At 45.9% G+C, this 21,722-nt stretch overlaps 1 protein-coding gene across 1 annotated transcript in view; it reads left to right on the forward strand.

Moving 5' to 3' along the window:
* LOC8042552 (neuropilin and tolloid-like protein 2) overlaps positions 1-21,722 on the forward strand; it is a 263,775-nt gene that overhangs the window by 200,236 nt on the left and 41,817 nt on the right. The window contains exons 3-5 of the mRNA XM_029988983.3: positions 7,369-7,791; positions 15,036-15,059; positions 20,771-20,907. Of these exons, the coding sequence (XP_029844843.1) occupies positions 7,369-7,791; positions 15,036-15,059; positions 20,771-20,907 (584 nt within the window). The remainder of the gene's footprint in view (positions 1-7,368; positions 7,792-15,035; positions 15,060-20,770; positions 20,908-21,722) is intronic.

The following is a 21,722-nucleotide window of genomic DNA, read 5'->3' on the forward strand; positions in this document are numbered from 1 at the left end:
TTCGCCAGTGATTGACCATAAAACGAAAGTTCAGCCCAACGAAATTACGAAAAGGTGTCTGTAGTTCAAATTTTGGACCTACTGAGACTAAAACATGATCCACGTTCCAGCACACAGGTAGACACTAGACAGTCATTCAACAAATCCAAGCACACGAAAAGTACACTCGCGCCCTGTGATTGTATTTTCCTGTACTTTAATTTTTTGAGAGAGAGAAAGAGACTGTCCACCTGTGTGCTGGCACGTGGGTCATGCTTTACGAGCTCGCTCAATCTGCAGTATTGGCATGAGACTAAAATGCTACAACTACAATCGATTTTCTTTTTTTCATATTGGGACTTTGAGTTTACGTCGGTTCGGAGTCCGCCTAATTACTTTGAATGCCTCGTTTTCTAGTGAAAATGGGGTTAATGGCGATGAATTCCAAACAACGATGCTTCGCGATGTGCTCGGTCCCCCACTTTCGCGCCTAAACGCGCAGTTTCTAATCAACATTTTGAGTCAATGCCCCACTTCTGCATTTTTGATATTGCCAACTCTTTGAAATATGTCTAATTAAGTTTTATGCCACCAAATACTATTGTTTCAAGCAAGATGTCGAAGAGATTACTTACAAATATCGCACACGCCTTTATTGTTTTCGCTCGTGACGCGAGTTATTGTTGCGTTCCGTGAACCGTAACTAAAACACCTCTTATTGCGCAATTTCACGATGAACGTAAACGCAGAACCCTTTCGATTGTTTTCTTTTGTTCGCCCAAAACTTCCAGAAAATAATGGTTCAGTGCCACGAGAAGCGACGACGACATCGTCGTCGCGCAGGTTCTCGTTTCTGCGGTGGATCATCAATCCCAGTTGTCTCAGCTTGCTCTGTACTGCGAAGAGCACTCGATTTTTTTTACTCACTTTAATTTAGTCCAAGGTAACAAAGGAAAACGATAAGAACACGGACAATTAATTGGGCGTCTGAGGACTCGTTTTGCTTTCGCCGGAAAAACGCTGCGGGGCGTCATCCGAAGGGTTCTCTTTCAAAGTAGAAAGCTCGCTTCCCTCGTTATTTCTGCTTTTTTTTTTCACGTAAAAAGGAACGTCCCCTTGCTTAGCTTAGTACGAAAAGCCGGCCGGCCTTTTGCAGAAGCCCCCCTCCCCAAGGAGACCCAACACCTCCTCTCTGCGATGAAGAACTCAATAACTTCCGCCCTCAACTTGCCCCCCACCGTCTCTCTCTCTCTCTCTCTCTTTCTCTCCCGATACAGGCGCACGATCCGTTGTAGATGTTTATCTGGATCGCTCTTTTCTCGGTCCGTTTTTTGTTTTTTTTTTCTGCTCTGGTTAATCAATTTCCCGGGACCGGGCCGATCTAGTAACAAATTGGTGAGGCCACGAAGCCGTCCTTTACAACCAAGGGATACGAAGCTTGGCCGCGCGTGCCCGCGCTCGCGCCCACGCGCGCGCACACACACACACACGCACACACACACACACACACACACACACACACACACGCACATAGTGCGGACGAAAGCAGAACGAAGCGGACGCGCTTTCTTCAACCCGGCGGCCACTCGCTCCCTCGTCGTTATCCCCGTCGACGAAAAAGTGGAACCGACGGAGAAGAAGAAAAAAGCGGCACAAATACATTAGAAAGCGCGGAGCAAATATGGAGCCAATTTGGTATAGGGCCAGTGTCAGAAGCCGTTATCGAGGCAAGCCAGGCGTATTTCCTTTCGCTTCTATATACCGTCCTTTTTATTACGTGGGGCTGGGACGGGAGAACAAGAAACGTATAGGGGGAGGAAGGGGAGAAGCGATAGTCAGTTGCCGTATTGAGGACGATCACAAATTTAGTCTCTAATCCGCTCCAGTTTTGTCTGATCCATCCGCTTGAAGTCGCTAGTGGCGCTTTCCTCTTTCGATGGATTTTGAGCGTCGCGCCAACGCTGTGAGCGGACCGCTTTTCAAGGATACCGTGCCTTTTTTTTTTTCCCCCTTTGTTCGCCCAAAGAAACATTGTCAATGAAAGCTCAGTGTTGCTGAAAATGCGATTACGTCGAATCAAGTAAAAAAATGCACGGTCTTTTTTCTGCGCTCCTGAGTTGGAAAGCTTCCCAGCGATCGTTCTAAGCCACTCCTCGGGGATTCCAGAACCAAGCCAATGTAAAGGTTTTTCGTCGCTTCTGTGATGGTTGCGAAAATAGGCGGCAAGAAAATCCTCTCCCGCTCCCACATAATGCCGAACTTGGCAATTTCGAGCAAAAAATGGTGACGCTGTACAAAATCAAATACACCCGGCGACAAAAAAAAATTAAGTTGAACGTTTACTTTGTGTGATAACACTTGACCGCCGGCGCATTTTTGGGCGTCGCTGTGAGCTGAGTACCGTAGGCGACAAACTCGCACCTTTGTCTTCATTCTGATCCTAAAATTGATAGCGTGCGTCGACCTAATGGCATTTTCAGAGTGAATTTGACCTTTGAGAAAATAGGGTGAGTCGAACAATATAAGAACGTCGTTTTTCTTTTCTTTTTTTACGGCATTTTCAGTCGTTGACACCATAACCCATCTAGAACACTGGATAACATCCCCATTGGTCCTAGATAGGCAATGTTGTCCACTTTGTTGCGCTTGCAAAGTTGCTGTTTTTATCCGACCCTCTTTCGAAGAAGCAGAGCATGATCTCTCTCAGAGCCTCAATCGGCTGTGACAAAGAAACACAGCCACACTGTCAACGAAAATATATGAAAGACACCCCCGTTGTGTACTGACTATGGAGTGTGCGCTACCAGGCAGTTATAATAGACATACTCGTGTTTTCCTTCCGCAATCCAATTTACGGAATTCACCTAGTGTAACTAGTGCCTGTCTTTCTTGATCCACGGCATCAGCCTGCTCCTATCGCCTCAGTTGACTGTCCCAAAACCGAAGTCCGCTCTTTTGTTTCTTAGCATGTAACTATGTCTGATTCTGTCCGAAAATATCTTGGGGAACGACACGAATACTAGGTAATTCGAGTGCGTTGTTATAGTGAATACTTAAAAAAAATACATAAAAGACGTAGGCGGACGACCACACTCTTTAAAACAGCAGCGACGTTTAATCCTGGTGACAAACATTCACGCTCTACTCGAAATTGTTACGCAGATAATGGGGGAAGAAAGGAATGGGAATGGGAAGCAGTACCTGCAGGTATTCTTCTCTGCTAAAACGCACAAGCCGGACATTCTTTTCCGCACCATCGTATCAGAGAGGGAGTGTAGGCAGAAGCACCTATAGTCAGTCACAGGTTAAACGTTTTATGGCTGAGGAGGAGGAATCAGCCGACATGCTGAAGAGTAGAGGACGTTTCCTCCTTTCCTCTTCCCCTTCCACCGCATCTGTTTCGCCAAAATGGCCGATTAAAGCCAAAATAGAAGTCACGTGCAGTTCCTAGAGTGGCCGGTGCGGGAGAAATGGCGGCATTGCGATAGCTATTAGCTCGGTTCTCGAGTATGGATCGGTGCTACTTTTTCAGAGCAGATCTATGACAGTTTACCAACTGATCGGTTAATTCTAGTGATGGGACTAATCTGTATCCGAATCCAGATTAAGAAGAGTAGCCGAATCTCAAGCGATTCGGAAAGATTCGAAGCGTGGCCATGGTTGCCAGATCAAGTTGATGAGTGTTTCAACTTTTTGTGATTTTAAATTTACTAAGTTCTACAAAGTGCACAAAATAATGTTGTAATATAATATCATAGTAATCAATAACATGTTTCGCTTTGTTTGTATTATTTTGAATGTTTGTCGAGAACGGCAGCCAGACATCGTGGGAAAATTGGTTTCGGTTCGGGATTACGACCAAAATAGGCATGCTTGGTGCACGTGGAAATACAAGCACATGTTTTCATCGCCGTAAGAGATCGATGTCGTATGTGCTGTTCGGTAGAGACACATTTCATGCCCATAATTACGATCATACTAGCAGACACCACACAAATGAGTATGTCCGATTCGATTATCTCCAACGTGTGTCCACTGAGGTGGTGTTATTGGAACACGGGAAACAATCTGAAACGCCTTGCGCCGTACTATTACAGTCTCCCTGTTCTGCATTTGCACCTTTCTATTTAATTATATTCCGTTTAGTTACAGTGTTTGTTTCCGAACAATAAAGTTGCGTTGGACACCTCTGTGTTGTTTCTTTTTCATCAAATAAAGTCTACGCATACAAAACATCGAAGTGCGAATTAGCGATGTTTTTATTCGCCACCGGTGCCGGTACGCGGTCGAAGTTGTGACGAGCAACATTCATCTCGCTCTCGCGTCTTACAGCACAGACATACGCAGCTCTAGAGAAGGAGACGAATCATTTCCCTGCTTGAATATATTGATTGTGCGTTGCGCCACCTTATGTATAATACACAATATTTCGCTACATTTTACCGATCACCGCGAAACCGCACAGAAACCGAGACCGTGCACTGGTTAGGCCTACGTCAACCACACCGATCAGCTCAGCTGGACCTGGGCGCGCGCCAGGGTTTAGAATGACAGTACAGTACATACCATACGTTGAAAAGAAGAACAAGACGAAATCTGGTTATATGCCGTAACAATACCTAAAAAAACACAACTGACCGCATACGCGAGTTTTACGACAAGGTTCACGTTGCTGTCTGCAACCAGCGACGAATCGGACGAATCTCCGAATCTGCCGAATATTCGTCGCGGGAAGTTCGGAAATTTCCGAATCGTCCGAATCCGAATCTCCGGTGATTCGTCCCATCACTAGTTAATTCTATAGTAACGTTAGCTTGACCCAAGTCTGCTGACACCGCAGCGGCCGCGGTCATGTTAACCGATATTCGCCCACCTCTGCCTAGAAGTCGAAAGAAGTCGATCGTTCTAAAGATGGGTCGAGAAGACCCATCTTTAGAACGATCTTTAACCGATATTGGTCCAATACTGGGCCGTGGTGCAAAACATGAAACTGTGCCAATATTGTGAACAATATTCCCCGCCGCTGGCCCAGTGTCGGCGTGCTGCCTGGGAAACGTCACCATGAAAGAGCGCTTCGCCCCCCCCCCCCCCCTTCCCCACCTAAACTTAGAGGAAACAGACGTCACTATGACATAGCGCTTCGCTCTCCTCCTACACCCCTTTCCTTCAGTTTCCCATTCCCATTCCCCCTTTCATTTCCTCTCCCCTTATCTGCGTAAAAAGTCTGAGTAGAGCATGAATTTTTGTCACCAGAATTAAACGTCGTTACTATTTCAACAAGTGTGGTCGTCCGAGTATGGCGTTTGTGTTTTTATTTTTTTGTTTTTAAGGAAACGAATACTTTCTAGGTGTTTTATTTACCTCTAACAGGGCTGTTCGCTATGAGTGCGATTTATAGATAGAGTACTGCACGTATTTAACATGGGCTTCTTTTACTTTGTATATTTGTCTCACGGCGGCCATCTGAAAATACGGGAATTCGTTGTTATGTTGCAAATTGCATACACGCGAACTTTTAAACATATTCGTCTGCCATAGGATAATGTTCGTGGAAATCTCGAAAGGAAACCTCTCGTACTAGCGCAGAGAGGACTGCACGGTAGAGTAAAGGGTTTGAGACCTGAGATGCAAAGCCTGTATCATGTTTTAATACACTTCAAAACGTTAAACAAAAATTGAAAAAGAAATACGTATATACAATGTTGTGCCGCCGCGAGCAGTATTTCGATAAAATCACCCATTCATTATTGAAGATGAAAACTTGAAAGACCGCTTCGATTCGTTTATCTTCTTGCCTATCTCCTTTTTTATCCTTCCTCGCAGAATTGATTCCCTCGTCTCATCCACTTCATTTCAAAGAGAATTCGAGAGAAGTCATGCTCACCGCTGCCTCATTGTCATGTGAAAATGTCGTGTTTCAAGTGTTTAATTGCTTTCGTTCGATTTTAATTTAACAACGTGTAGTTTGTTTATAATTTTATATTTGTTGCTTTTTGTTGTTCAGAATTTATGTAATGTGAGTGTTTATTCCTTCTGTATTACTCTCTCTGGGGGGATCTCGAAGGTTAAATGAAATCAGTGAGGCTTTTTTTCCAGTTCAAAACCTGTATCATAAAAACAAAAACCTGTTTTTTTTTAATAAAAATTCTATTTTAGACACTCTGTAATGATAGAGGGTTAAACGCTTGGGAAACCCAAGCACTCGTATGAACGGAACGATTTGGGATGACGCAGATCACGTTTGGCTGCCGCAGAATTCAGTAACACAAATCGCAATTTTGGGGGAGAGGGAGGGAGGGGGCAGAACTTATCTGCACTTTATCTTTTCCCCATACTATACGATGGCAATGCTTGAGTCTCTACGTGCGCGTGCTGTGGTGCTTTTATTGCTTATTACATCGTATAAGCGGCGAGATGTTTCGGTGGCGCCCTCTTATGGTTCCCCCTCGTGACGTCATTACGTTGCCAACAGAAAGGTCGATGGTGTTTGTAGTGAGCATGATGGAAGCTTGAAATCATAGCGCTCTAAAACCAAGACTGCCAACACCGTCAAAATTCAAGTTCTTACATTTTTCTTATTTCCTTCAATGAGAAATCATTTGCTGACGTCATAGCCAGCATTCGGCCAATCGCTGTAGGCTGACCACAGCGACGCTTTCGATCGCTCACGTCGCCAATAGACGATGCCAAGCCCACCAAGTGCGTGTTCACGCTGCTCGTTTATGCGACCACGGGACACCGGCTAAAACGCAATGCTCGCAATCGCGTACACTAGAGTCCCTAGAACTAAACTCCGCTTCTGAGTAACGACACTTCAGCCGTCTTTGTGCGTAAAATCATGGTTGCCAGTTATCTGCAGCTTTATTTGAAATTGCAGGAAACGCTTTTCCGTCGTCCAGAAATGTTAAAGCAATCCGAGACAAGGCGTAGCGATAACGTCTGAGCATTTAAGGCTTAGAAAGTCGCAGCTTGGAATCGTGACAACCGTCAGCTGCGCCCGCATGCACTGAGCACCAAAATGGCGGCGTCCATAAAAGAAAACACCAGGAGTGGAGTACCGACACTTTAAAGCTGCACTCACACTGTTCGTACATCAAAAACCATGGTGTTCGCTGCTGATACGGTGACTGAATTATTTGGGGACAGGCCTGAGGCATGATCGAAGCACGTCTGTTTCATACATGTTTTAAATGTTTGGAACATGTCCGCAGGCAGGTTTTGTATGACAACAAGGTTAAGTCACACGAGGACGACTTCAGACAGTGTCTGTATTTTATGCGGTGTGCTAGCAATGTGAGCGCGGCTGAAGCGTATTCACTGGCGCTATAGTGTACACTAGTGGTTGCTTGGTGACTGAGCGCCGCGCGTGTCGCCCTGTTCTCTGCGCAGCCAAGGAGATCAAGAGCTTCAAGTGGGGCGAGCTGGACGAGGACGAGCGGGCCCGCATCTGCCACAACTTCACCGTGGGGGACCCCGCGCGGCAGGAGCTTTACTCGCCGCTGTACAACGGCTCGGCCCACTACCCGAACAACACCGAGTGCGTGCGCGTCATCCGGGCCCCCTACAACCACATGGTGCGCCTCGACTTCCGCGACCGCTTCCACCTGGAAGAGTCGCCCACGTGCGAATTCGACTATCTCGAGATTCGGAACGGCGCGTACGCGTACTCGCCGCTCGAGGACAAGCTGTGCGGGGACAGGTTTCCGAAGCCCGTGCAGTCCGAGGGCAGGCACCTGTGGCTCAAGTTCTCTTCGGACGCCAGCATCGAGTACACGGGCTTCAAGGCGGTCTACACCTACATGCCTGCGCCCAGTGAGTTGACGCGCTGAGGAGGGCTCGAGGAGCCGTGTTGTCCGAGGCCTCCCTCCCTCCGCTCGGCCGCGGAATGGACCGCACTCGCATTCGAAACGGCCTCGTCGAAACTACTGCCAGGGACAGCCCACTGTGACGGCTATGCGCGCCAGCCATGTCGGTGCTTTCAACGAGGCCGTCTTGAAATGAGAGTTTGGTTCATTTGGTTTCGAGAAAATCGGTACCTGGTGGAGAGGAAAAGGACTGAAGAGCCCGCCCTTTTCTTCCCCACCAAAACCCTAGTCAACCCGCCTTATTTCCATCCGATTTGAAACCCAGGTCCTTTCGTATTGCCTATTAAAGGAGGAAGGAGCAAGCTGGCGTGCGTCTGCGCTGTTTTCTCCTTCCTCTTTTTCGTGGTGCTTCTTTAAACTAGTGCTTAGCCGGCATGCTTGAAAGCGCATGGTACTACGAATCAGGGAGTACAGAGCAGCTCTATTGTAAGGAGTCTGGAAGTACTTGGAGCCTGTTCTGAGTGATTTGCGTATTCCGACCCAGGTATGTTCAATCTCTACGCTTGGCCCGTAGTCGCTCATTGAGCGGAGTGCCGTTTCAAACGAGACCCGCCTAAGGGTTATCAGGTTGATTTTGTGTTCGCGGCTGCTGATGTTGTTTCGTCGTGATACACGTAGTGTACGTATGCTCTAAAAGATACCTGCGAGTCTACTTTTCCCGCAAAACACTCGAAGGTCGAATTTCCGCGATCTACGAAATCAGTTCAGCGAATGATGAGGCGGAACATCTGTTTAGTCCTCAAGATTAAGTCTGCGCTGTGGCAATACGCAATGCAAGCATGACGCTTTGCATTGCGTAATGCCACAGCGCAGACTTCATTCTTAGGTCTAAACGGATGTTCCGCCTCATCGTTCGCTGAGCTGATTTCGTACATCGCAGAGATTGGCTCTTTCAGTGTTTTGCGGGGAACTAGACGCGCAGGTATTTCTTAGAGTATAGAGCAGGCTATCCCCAACACACCAGCTCGTCATCAAAACTATACTTGGTTTCACCATAACTTGGTAAAGAGCGAACGCTCCCTCGAGCCAATCAGACCGACGGAGCAAAATACGTGGCAGCTCTCCGAAAAAAGGGAGCAGTCTGACGACACGTCGCCACGTGCCTCGCTCGGAGGCGCTGATTGGCTCACTGGGGCCGTAGCCGTTGCCATCTGCTAAGTTACGGTGAAATGAAGTAAAGCGGGTACCGCTGGTGGTAGGAAAACCTTTGAGGAAATTGAGCAGCAGATTCGATTTCCTCAACTAAGAGTGATGGAACTGCGTGCACCTTTCTGAACTGGTCATTCATTGAGCTAACTTTCTTCTTTTTTTTTCTCTCTCTCTCTTTTTTTCTTTTTGGGAGGGGGGGAGGTGAATTTTTTTTTTTTTTTTTGTGATGTCACGAGAACGAAAGTGCCAGTCCTGAAAAGTTACTGGTTTCTGCAAGGAATTTTTTTCGGCAAGGAGAAGGCGCAAAATACTGCTCTTGACCTTCCTTCCATCCTTACTGCATTCAATAAGTGCTTCATCTTTTCTTACAGTGTTTCTGAAGCTTCGTCGAAATTCTCCTAATATTTTATTATACTCTCTATAGTCACTGGCATGATGAGAACGGCAGAGAGGAGTTTCAGGTGTACCGCCTGAACCTCACAACAGACAAGAAAACGTGATTAGACATTTATTCCTTTGAGTATGCGTAGTGAGGTTGTGAAAAAAGAAATGTAAAATTAAAGGCTCATTTGGAACAGTCCACGGCCTGTAACTTCTATACCGTGGGTTTTTATAGACAAGAGTTCAATGTGGACTTCAACTTCGAAACGTCTTTGTGACCCATTATTGCGATGATGTTAAGTTGCTGGAATGTCTTAAAGTTCTTTTGGGCAAATCTTTTCCTAAATTTCGTTTTGCGAGGACTTGGGGCAAGTGTAAGTTTCTACGAACCGTCCCAGTATTCTCTGAGAATAGCTGCATTATTATTAACCTTTTGATGGCCCTACTGGTTTCTGGTGGGTGCTTGCTTGCTCGCTACAGAGATTCCAGCGCATATAGTCGTGTAGTGGTCGCTATATTCGGCAAGGATTCTTGATAATGAATTGGAGGGGACGACGATTCACATACCACCCATATTTAAGGGTTGGAAGCACATATAACACATATCGCTGATTATAATACGTATTCACGTGAATTAGCACATTTGTCAATATAATGCTGATAACAAACGAATTGAATATGTCACTTCAAATATGTAGCAAAAATAAACTTATTTAAATCGCATCTTAACTTAGAGAGTATTTAGTTACCGATAAGTAAATACGATTACTTAAATACTTTTACGTACAATTCCTTGAAATGTATGCCACCGACAGGCGGAATGCTTAAGAACCACTGCGACGTGACGCCAGGGCAAGCTAAACGTGGCCAAAGAAACAAACAAAGGACTCGGGGGAGCAGACCGCACGCAGGCGGAAAGGCGAGAGGCCAGCTGCCCAAGTTGGCAGAGCAGGCTGCCCTTGGAAGCTAAATAATTAACTAGGTCGGCCACACTAGCACGACTGGCTTCCCTTGACCACTTCCGGATGATGAATGAAGGCGTAGCCTGCTCGTGGGCGCTCGCATTTCGGTTCCCTCTTCGCTGCAAGGATGAGCCGCCCACGCGTAGACCTGTGACGCACGGGTGGCCACCTGACGTCACTCGCGCGTGCTCTCTGGGCGGCCATCTTTCTGCCCCGCAAATTGCGCCCGTCTTGGAAGGAGGACCGATCACGTTTCGGGTGTAACGCTACACCTGCGCAACTTAAGCTCCCTCGGAGCGGACGGCGAGATAACGTCCAGTTATTATCCTTTGACGCTAAGGTCACTGCGGCTCTGGATGATGCGCACACTCGGGACAAACCCGAGTCAGTCCGCGCATCCTAGCAGAGTCCTCGCGAGTCGACCCCACACGCGCCGACTTGGCGGGCATTTTTTTTTTTTTTTTTCGACTGGTTGCAGGATACGATGCCCCTTGGGACTGTAGTGAGGACTGCCGTCTCGGGCTTTCGTTTTTGACGGAGCTCGGCAGTAGAAAGCGGCATTGCTCACCCGTGACCTTTATCGCAGGCTGTGTCCACCCTGCCGCAGTCGCAGCAAATAATAAAAAAAAAAAAAAAAGCTCACTCAAAAACGAGTAAAAAACGCTTTGGAAATACGCTGCGTTTCGGTCTGTCGCAAGTCACGTCGTAGCTCGAAACAAACGACTAAAACTAGGAATCTAGGAAAAGGAGAGCGTCCGGTCCTTCGTAAAAATCGGCAGAAGCTGGGCCTCCGGCTCGAGCTTTCTACATTCGCGGTAACGCACCGGCACACGTGCAGCTAAACAAAAAAAAAAAAAAGCAGATGTCATAGAGCGCGTGCAATAGAGGCGGTTTTCCTCCTGCATATCTTACCTCGAAACAAACTATATATATATAGGTATAGTGTGTCCCAAAGAAAACAAACATAAAATTGCGGTGTTTTTATTTCACTGTAAAAATCAAACACGCTTCGCCGAACGCACATTTTTCACTCAAATGTAACAGCTAGCGGTCCGATCCAAAAGCCAAAACTTCAACACTAACCGTTATCTTACTCAAAAGTTGCGTGATTTTCTGAAATTTTCGAGAGAAAAATGGGGCCCCTTTTCGGTTATGATGAAGGTTCAAGCGAGCTGGACGAGAATAACGATAATAATCCGTGGGGGAGGGGAACAAGGGGGACAAAGGACAAGTTTGGATTTGTCCTAGTCCCCCTTGTCCTCCGAGGATTATTATCGTTATCCCGTTTTCGCCCGTTTTCGGTAACTGGCGCCATACACTCTAAAAAAGCCCGTGAGTCTACTTTTCCGCACAACACTCCGAGAGCCAATCACCGCAACTTACGGAGGCAGCTCAGCAAATCACAATGCCGAAACATATATTTAGACCAAAAAACGCAGTCTGAGTTGTGACATTAAGCGATGCAAGCGTGACGTTTTGCATTGCTTAATCTCACAACTCAGACTGCGTTTCTTTGGTCTTAACACATGTTTCGGCATCGCCATTCGCTGAGCTGCCTCCGTAAGTTGCGGTGATTGGCTCTCCGAGTGTTGTGCGGGAAAGTAGCCGCACAAACATTTTTTAGAGTGTAGAGCTCCGTGTATCCGAGTCCTCGGTCAGCCGCCGTCTTCCCATTTAAAGTTTCAGAAAATCGCTAATAGCTTTAAAAGGAAATAAGTTAGTTCAGAAACTTTGACGTCTGTTTCGGACCGATCGCGGAGCATTTCTGCGGAGAATGCGCCTTCGGTACTGCAAAATTTACTTTTGCAATAATAAAAAAAAAACTTTTCTTTTTGTTTTTGCGAGGGAACATTTTATAGAACGAACAGCAAGACTTTTTTTAGGGGAACACCATATAGTGCCCATATAATGCCCTGGCAAACCAAACCGCAGTGCAGTTTTTCTTTCCTCATAAAATCTAGCTCTAAACGGCTAAAATTTGGTTCACCGACGATTTATCAGCGTTCTTAGGATGATGCCAAGATTCAGAAACCTATAATATAATGTATACGCCATTGCACACTGTGCATTATTTAAAGACAGCGGCCAAGCTTTGTTGGGGCGAAGCTCGCGCGGATAAAGGTAAAGAATTTATGGCGATCGTAAACACTGTATACATTATATGGGCCCGTAAAAAAGCATGGGTTTGTTTGTATGCGAGCCCTGACGTCGAACAGGATGCTTATGTAGCATTAACAAAGCGTACGTTCCTCTCTCACACAACAAAACAAAGGCGAGGAGACAATTATCAGCAGAGCAATGTGGCAACATTTGGCCCCGTGCAGTATTCCTTCATTTTTTTTTTTTTTGTTCTTTATAGCGCCGCCAATTTCTCCCTTAACTTCACGCTAAACAAGCGCCTCGCGTAGTTGAGCTTTTTTTTTTTTTTTTTGCTGTCGTTCTATTGTTAGAAATTTCACACCACACAGTAAATCCAGTGCCTCAATGGGGGACCCTTGTGCACGTGATCTAATGCAGACTTGGACGTAGTTCAACTATTCTACTCAAACTACTGCAATTTAACTACTTTTTCGAGTAACTTGGTAACTTTCAATTACAACTTGATATGGGTAATTAGTAGTTTAATTTAACTACTTTTTCAGGTAACTTCTACTCAAATTACTAACTACTTTCGAAATTATATCGTGCCAATTTTGCCCATCACGAAAGTTTGAGCGCAGAAATGAATAAGACGCCGGCAGATGAAGTGGCATTCTCTAACAAGGGGCGCCCTGGTTCGGGAAGGCGTCCTTGGGTCAAGGTGGCGACGAGCAGCCAAAACATAACACCGGCACGCACGAACGCAGGAAGAGATGCTTAACAAGCCATGGTCGGTTCAGGCGCCGCGTTTCCAGCTGCAACCGTGAAAGACGGTGACATTCCGAGAGTTGTTGTCTGTCTTTAGTGAGTTCTGACTCAAGCGGTAGGTTCCACGGGAGGCGCCACTGGAATGACCTCGCAGCTGGGCGCCCCTCCGTCGTTCGATATGTTGCACGACGCGAGAGTGTAAAACGCACATCCTTCCGTAAATAATACGCTAAACACCGTTCTTGTTTTCAGGTTAAAGAGGCGGACTGCGCTCATAAAACATTAGCTTCCTCGTATTACCAGAAATAATTTATGTCGCTCAGTAAAGCCAGCACACTAGACAGGCCCAACAGCGGCACGCATCTCTGACCCTCAGTAAACCCGCCATCTTGGAAAATGAGTGGCTCCACCTAAAGTTAGTTGGAGTCGCGAATACGAGCGACGATGCTTGTTCACGTAATCCTTCTCGTCCTTCCGACCATCCATGCCTGGGAGACCTCCTCTTTGTTAAAAAACGATTTACTTGTTAGGCGTGTCAGGCGCGTCAGATTATTGTAGTCGCCGGCGAGGATTGCGAGTTATCCTTGGGAGATCCTTCTGTTAGACTGGCGTCAGCGGCGAAGTATACTTCGGTTCATCTTCTGTTAAACCAAAACATTTTTTTTTTTTCAGTAGCGTAGCACTAGCACTACAACGGAACGCGCAGTCGTCCGGATGATCTCATCGTCGTGGCGCGAGACTTGAACCATTGACGGTCTGGGGCACTCTCTCAGCGTACTCTCAGAACGACGTCGGAATAAAGAGGGGCCAGCCATAACAATCTCAGCTTGACGAAGAAAAAAGAAAAAAAAGGAGGAAAGTTTGTTCTAAAAGACCCTCTACCAGAGGCAAACCTCACATGTTTCGTCATGGACACCTAAGATGCTGAGACTCGCTTACCCGACCCTGCACAGCCTGTTTCTCAAATTCAAAACTGCCGTTTCATTCAGTGCCACGGTGGAACGTCTATTTAGCTTGGCTGGGGACGTCTTCAGAAGGAAAATGGGAAAATTCGCCTATCAAGAACTTTGAAAGTCAATTGCTTCTGCGAGCGAATAAACTATTTGGCGAAAACGCAAGCTATAAATAGACTGCATTTATTTTAGGCTCGCCGGGTTTTTCATTGATCAAAACTGCTGTTCATTTTGCTTCCACAAAAATATAAAAAAGTAACTTCGAAAGTAACTTCAAAGGAACTCGCTACTTTTTAGAGTAGTTAGTAGTTTACTCAATTACTATTACAGATGCGTAATTTCTACTCTACTCCAATTACTTTTAGCGTCGATACTCAGTAACTTAACTTAAATACCTTTTTTGAGTAATTTGTACATGTCTGATCTAATGTGAGTGTAGTGTCCTCATATCGTTACTGCAGTTCTCAGAAATACGATGTGTTTATGACTTGAGACTAAAATTTGAGCTTCCTTGCGCATGTATTCGCACACCATTTGCGCGAGAAAAAAGCTGACTGCGAGTTGATCTTTACTGGAGCCTAGGACGTAGAGTTGGCCTACTTTCGTCATGACTGATGGAGGGTATTTTCATTATTTCTTTCGGTTCTGATTTTACTTTTTTTTTTTTCGGCTTGATATACTTCGCTTACGAGCTTCATTTACTTCTCTTATGGAGAGGGGCTGTGCGTTTCTCTCAAATGTGTATTTATTTGGCCGGTTGACAGTGGCGAGACAGGGTTGGGAAGTTGTCAGTAGCGATTGCGTGTTTTCCCGCCTTAATAGTTTTTCTTTACCAGGGAAATTATCGGCAACTGCTTAACACTAAACTCCTTCTTCTTTTTTTCTTTCTTTTTTTTCAGAAACCCACGAGCCACCGCCCGAAGGTGAGTCTCAGCTTTGTTACGTATGTATGCTGCTTGTGGATGTGACGGTTTGACGTGTGCCAAAGAGACACACTTCGTCCCTGCGCAGGGGCAGCGCGATTCCATTAATTTGTAACTTAATTGCTGTGCATTTAAAGACATTGTCGGTAACAACGTTAGTGCTGCGCCGCTGCGCGGTGTGCGCTTTACTTCATATGTTGGAGCTCTTCCTTTGAACTCGAGAGCTCGTCAGACAAGCACCCAAATTGTTCAGAAGGGAGTGCGAATGTCGAACAGGAAGCAGCACCGGACCTGAAACGTTTGTTTTCTCATTGTCGTTGTTTGTTGTTGTTGTTTTTTTTGTGTTTTTTTGGGGGTGGGTGGGGGAAGGGGAGAAAGTTGAACAATCATTGCTTGTTTGTGGTTTAGCAAACGGTTCACTACCGCTTTAAGAATTTCCCGTTGTCTTTATTTTTTTTTTTCAGCTATCGCTTTTATTTGTTGCTACATATTTCATGTGTCACTTGTGCAATGTAAAAAGTATACTTCGTAAGGTTGACGCTCTTATTGACGCTGTCAATCTTGAGTACAGCCCCAATTTATTCAGTTTCCTTCTTAAGGCCTTGCTTTTGTGTTGCAACGTTGCTGTTGTTTTTTTTGTTTTTGTTTTTCTTTGTACTTAGGATTTTAGTTTTGTTCCATCCACCACTTCTGAGTGACACAAGCTCTTTTTTGCGTCTTGTTTATTCATTCATAGTTAGACGCTAGAATTTGGTTGAAGGGTCTCCGGAATGAAAAGAAATCTCCGACGAATAGAACCATCGTTTCTATATATATTCATTTGTCATAGTATCATGTTCAAAGTCTCCTCAATAATGTCAAATTATTGGGAAGAAAAGGGGGGAGGGAGGGATAAAGGCGCCACGACTTGGTATACAATTTTTTTTTATTACTTGTTAATTATTGTACTTGATTTGTTATTAGTTTGTATACAAGGTGATGCCGTAAAAAACAGCACATGTGGCACGCCTTGCAAAATTCAAATTCTAATTGTACATACCTGAAACTGGACACGCGAACATCGTTTCACACCAAGCGCTACGATCCAACAAAGGACGCAGACGAACACAACAAGGCCACGATCGAACATATATTCTGGTCCTGCCCGGCCGATCCCCCACCCTCTTCCCTCACACGACACTTGACACAACGAGACACTCAGTGGACGACCCTACTGCTCAGCTCCGACTGCGTTAGCCAACTCGCTGCGGTCACAAGAGCCGAGCAAGTCGCCGCCCGGCCCAGTCCGCTTCGCCACTCTGCAGGGGAGGCACCACGCCGGCCGTAGGAGAAGGAACTCAACGTTCTGGATCTTATTAGACTTTTATAAAGTTTCTTCTCTCTCTCTCTCTCTTTCTCTCAATTCAGCGCTGGTAAGATTTAAAAAAAGAACTGAATAGAGCAAAAATGACGGCCTGCATTTCCAGTGTCCTAAATCGCGGTCCCCATGGAGAAAGAACGAGAAAGAGAGCGACAGAAGAACGGAGAAAGGAAGCAGACAAAAGGTTAGGCGTGTTCGTTTTGCCGCGACGAGTTGAAGTGGCTCGAGAGCTTGTCAACTTTAGTTTCGTATAAAGCGCGATTCTGCTGTTTTCCTGCAAATTAAGCTAGGAGAGAACAAAGTATACAGACCTTACAGGCGATGTTTTGCTGCTGTTAAGGCGTCGCCAGCGATATGGGTCCATCGGGACCACCACCGTCGATGTCCTCGTCTATGTCCCGCCGTTCCCAAGCGTCCCCAATGCATGGGAAGCTTCAGTCTAGGTGATTATAGTAACTTTATGCCGGCCTGCTCTTAGCCTGCGTACTGGTTTGCAAGCTGGATTCCAGGGAACGTGTAGAACGCAAAAACGCTGAGAACGTCATAAGAGAGGCAAGCGGCGAGCAGAATAACCGCGATAAAATAGTGATTGCAACGAAATATACGAGCGATAATACAGTTTCAGTTATCTTTTGAAAACAAGCGAAAGTTCCTGTTTGATACAAAAAAAAATAATTCGAAAGCAGACAAATGTTTGCTTCATTTTATCGTCTGCTATTCGTTCGAACATCTCTGCTGGGCGCGGACGGCGGGTAGGGAGGAGCGACCGTATAAAATACGACACAATGAAACAAACAATTGTCTGCTTTAGAATTTTATATATATATATATATATATATAAATAACAGGACAGTTTGCTTGTCTTTAAATGGGGACTGAAACTGCACCATCGCTCATCTATGTCGTGAAAATAATTATTTATCGCGAATATGCAGGTCGTCGCCAACCTCACTCATGACGTTATCAGCGTGTTTTGCGTTCACCACGCCACCTACGATAGAGCTTGCAAATTAGTATGCAGACGAAGATCAGGCCGCTATATGACATTGAAAATGCACGACCGCCGTTTTTGTTTTTTTTCACAAGTCCTGTGTAAAGCTTTTAAGAAGATAGACAAAACTTTTTTTTGCAAAACGGCGTTTGCGTGCCCAGTTTCAGGTATATAAATTTGGAATTCGAATTTTGCAAGGCGTGCCAAATGTATATGTAATAGCTCTTTTTTTTTTTTCAGTCTTTAAGTTCCACTATCTTCCATATTTTATTTTGACGTTCCAGAAAATTTTCAAAGATATTCGCCTTCAAAAATTACTGTAATGCGGTAATTTTCAACAGAAAAAATAAATGTCATGTCCCTCAAGTTTCCCACTCAAAAAATTAATATAAAATTTCACCATTAACGAACACGCATGTAGTGCACACTATATGCACTCTTACGTTCTGGCTGTTGCTGTTTTCCTTATTTTTTTTTGTATCATTTACTTTCAGGTGGGCGCGCATGAAATGGCAGCTTGAAGGAAAAGAAAATTTTCTTTACAATTACCTCTTTTTTTTTTTTTTTTTGTACTGTTGAAGAAATTACGCTTGGCGGGAGCAATACGGCAGAAGCCCATTTCAGCGGACGATGCCGAGTAGAAAACGAGCGAAACACCCAAGCGCCCGGGTAGAATTAAAACCTTCCGAGCACCGCCGCCGAATAGGTGGGGGGGGGGGCGGGGGCGGGGGGCGAGCGGAGGAACGGGGGCTGAGGGTCAGGAACACCGGGCGCATGGCAGAACGGGCAACGGCGTCAAATTTGGGCGTTTCTCTCCGGGGCGCCAACTAACGCAACGGCCAGAAGAGCAAGCCGATCATTTCGAGCCATTTAACCCAAGCCGGCTCGCTAATGGGACGAAAACCTGCGCTAATCTCCCTTTAATCGCTCGTGGCCATAAATTATTGCCTCCGCGCATTCCTCGTCGTCCTCACGTCTGGCCACCTCTTCGGTCGGCTACCGGTCATTTCCGAATTAAGCGCGCTCAAACGCTCGGTATTTCTTCTTTTTTAACTGCCTTTTTTTTTTTTGTTGTTGTTGTTGTTCTTGGCGTTTGTGCCTTTTTGCGTTTTGATTTTCGTTCGATTTAAAACGCTCCGCCACATGGGCATAGAGACGCGATCGTGGAATAACCGAGCGAAGCATTATTTCCGACGCAACGCTGTCATTAGCTGCCAATTGTGCGGTTGTGCGTGCTTGTGTCGAGCGGAGCGCGCGAGGAGAAACAACAAGCTTCCCCGCAGTCACACCTGTGCACTGCGATCACGATGAAAACGCTCGAGCGGCTCGCCGCCGCCACCGTGGCCTAGCGGGAATCAACATTGGTCTCCCGGCGGCGATCGGTCATTTGCATGGCAATCGGTTTGCCTTCCAAATGTGTTTTCTTTTCCTCTTAACGGGCGGCCGTCGCTAAGCTCGTTTGCGGGGCCAACGGTTGGATCTATGAAGCTTAGCGCCTGTAATGAACGCCAGCTGGTCGGGCTGCATCGTCAGCTTGGGCGAGCGCTAAATCGGAAACGCCTCGTGTCGGTCGCAGCTATTCACCTCTAACGAGTTCTTTGCGGCGAAATAATATCTACAGGTATTGGGATGAGGAGGTACGGATAGAAAATGTGTGCTTGTTGAGCCTTTTGTAATTATATAGGAAACTTCTGACCCGCAGACGAGGCTAGTGGTTAGTGACTTTCATATTAGCCAAGTCTTCCCTTAGAGAAATCCGCGATTTAGTGCAGGGAAAAGCGTCTTTGACTCCGTGCTTGCATCAACATCTTTTTTTTTTTTTTTTTCACAATTACGTGAACTCGAATTTCGCACAATGTCTGTCTCAAATGGTTTTATTTTTTTTATTTTTTTTTGCTCTTACCCTAAAGGTGCAAAGTATATGCGTCGAAAATAAAAACAGTCGTGGCGTTAGCTGCGTCAACTATACGTCAACGGGGCCCATTCAGCAAATTTCTTATTTTGATTCTGCAATCCAAGCATCAGAGCCTATTGCACCCCGCGGTCGCGTTTGAATGCTTCGTAGTGTCTGCGTCCTCGATACAGTTCATATTATCTACGCACATAGTCAAACTGTACAACTGAATGAACCTCATACGACGGAGTGGGAGTAAAGGTGAAAAGAACCGGCAGAAAGTCGCCGGGATTCGAACTATACGGGTCTGCTGTCTTCACGTGGAGGCATGTACCTCCAGAACACCTCTGACTGGATGCATTCCGTTTCGGTGCATTCGTAAGACAGAGAGGAAGTTCCGAAAGACAAGGCGATGTGGCGTATACAGTCGCCGATAGGACTAGAACGGCCGGACGCACGCTCGAGGCTTATACAAGACGCCGAAGCGCTATGGACGGTAGGTAACAACTGAAGAACCTCCCTGCCGTTCTAGTCCTGACAGTGACTATGAGTGGTTAGCAGACCGGTAATAAGAAGATCCAGAGTTCGATTCCCGGCGCCGCCCAATTTTCTCTTTCCGGCGGCTTAAACCTTTATTCTCGTTCGATCGTACGGTCCGTTCGTCCGCAAATTACTATTGTTTTTTTGTTTTTTTTGTTTTTTTTTTATTGTAGACACCGCGAAAAGATTATGAGCATGACCCGTGATTTATCTTCGTGTCTGAACAGTCGCCAGCGCCTCGGAGCGCCGCCTTAGTGAATGCAGAAGAGTAGACACCTGCGCAGAGAGGAGAGACTCGCGGCTGCAAACGCCAGGAACCAAGCAACAGCTCCTAGGGAACAAAGTACTAGTGCTGAATGTTCAGCGTCTCGTAAAGTAAGCCGATCCGGGTCACAAAGTGGACACCAGCACTGCTTCAGCGATCGGTTGAGACGCGTACTTCCACTCAGTGAAAACACGAGCCCTCTTCAAACGCGCTGTCGTTCCTTAGACCGGGGTCACACCGCTTCTACATCATACAAAAGACAGTCTGCATAAATATTCCAACGCGAGTCACCGCGAGGTCCGTGCTTCGAATGTCGCATGCCAATGAGTTTGAGGAGGAAACTTGGCACGCGGCATTCGAACCACGGATATTCCAGTGACTCGTGTTTGCAGACTGTCTTTTGTATGATGTATGAGCAGTGTGAACCCCGACTTTAGGGGACGCCGAAAATTAAGCACTACGGCTTGGTTATTTGGGAAGAGTGTTAATTGGAGCCGACCCTCTTCTTCCTTGCAAAGGCGCGGGCAGTGCTAAGCATCCGCTCGCGTGTTCGCCCTCATATTGTAGCCGAGCGCACACCATTCGACGAGCACAGTGTGTTCGAGTGAAGCGGCGCCGCAGATGAATGCGCGTCTGACCCTGCCTCTTGCACTGCCCGCAGAGTGCCTGTTCAACGTGGAAGGCAGCCACGGCACCATCGGCTCGGCGGACATCAAGGCTTCCCAGCTGAACCACTCCCGGCAGAACAAGCTCCCCCTCGAGTGTACCTGGAGCATCCGGGTGAAGCCTTCCTGGCAGGTACGCCCGCCCACGCGCCTACAACCCAGCCGGATTAGGGCGGATTAACGTGCGTCCCGAACCCGAATATGTTCAGCTAAATTGACCGTTGATGTTGGCCGCTGGCGTGCAGTTCTCGCCAGCTATTTTCGAACTGACTTACAACCTACGTTTTGTTTGTTGGACAGTCGACTGAAGAGCACAACTTGTCAGAGGTGTCTGTGTTGTCTCGCAATATTGCGTATTATTTGGTGGAGGCGCGGAGTATCTCTAGTATAAATATAGTTGCCAGTATTACAACTCTAAATAGCAAGACCTTCTCGCTTTCTGTCCCGTCGTTGTATCTTTATATATATACAGTAGTGAACAAAAAGATATGATATTTCGGTTTTACGTGGGTAACTTTTCTTCGAACTGTGATACAGATATAAAAATTTTAATGGAACACTGCATTAACGTATTTATAGAGTAGAAACTGATATAAATAAATCAACTAGACGTCGAACAATACTTCTGTAAAGGAAACAAAATATCATATCTTTTTGTTCACTACTGTATATATATATATATATATATATATATATATATATATATATAGGGATGGGCAGTATTTCAAATACTTTGTGTATTTTGCATTTGTATTTAATTTCAAATACAATTGTAATTAAATATAATTTTGTGGGCGAAAATACATCTCTCAAATTTATTGTCACTATTCAGAGCAGGAAGAAAACTACGTTCTGCATCGAATGCAGTGTCTCTCAATTAAGCACAAGCGTTTAGTGACTTTGTGATTACGGTGCTAGTCCAGGGCAAGAATAGTGACGAAACCGACG

This window comes from Ixodes scapularis, unplaced genomic scaffold, assembly GCF_016920785.2.
Source record: "Ixodes scapularis isolate PalLabHiFi unplaced genomic scaffold, ASM1692078v2 PGA_scaffold9__187_contigs__length_104089568, whole genome shotgun sequence".
In the NCBI taxonomy this organism is placed as follows: Eukaryota; Metazoa; Arthropoda; class Arachnida; order Ixodida; family Ixodidae; genus Ixodes; species Ixodes scapularis.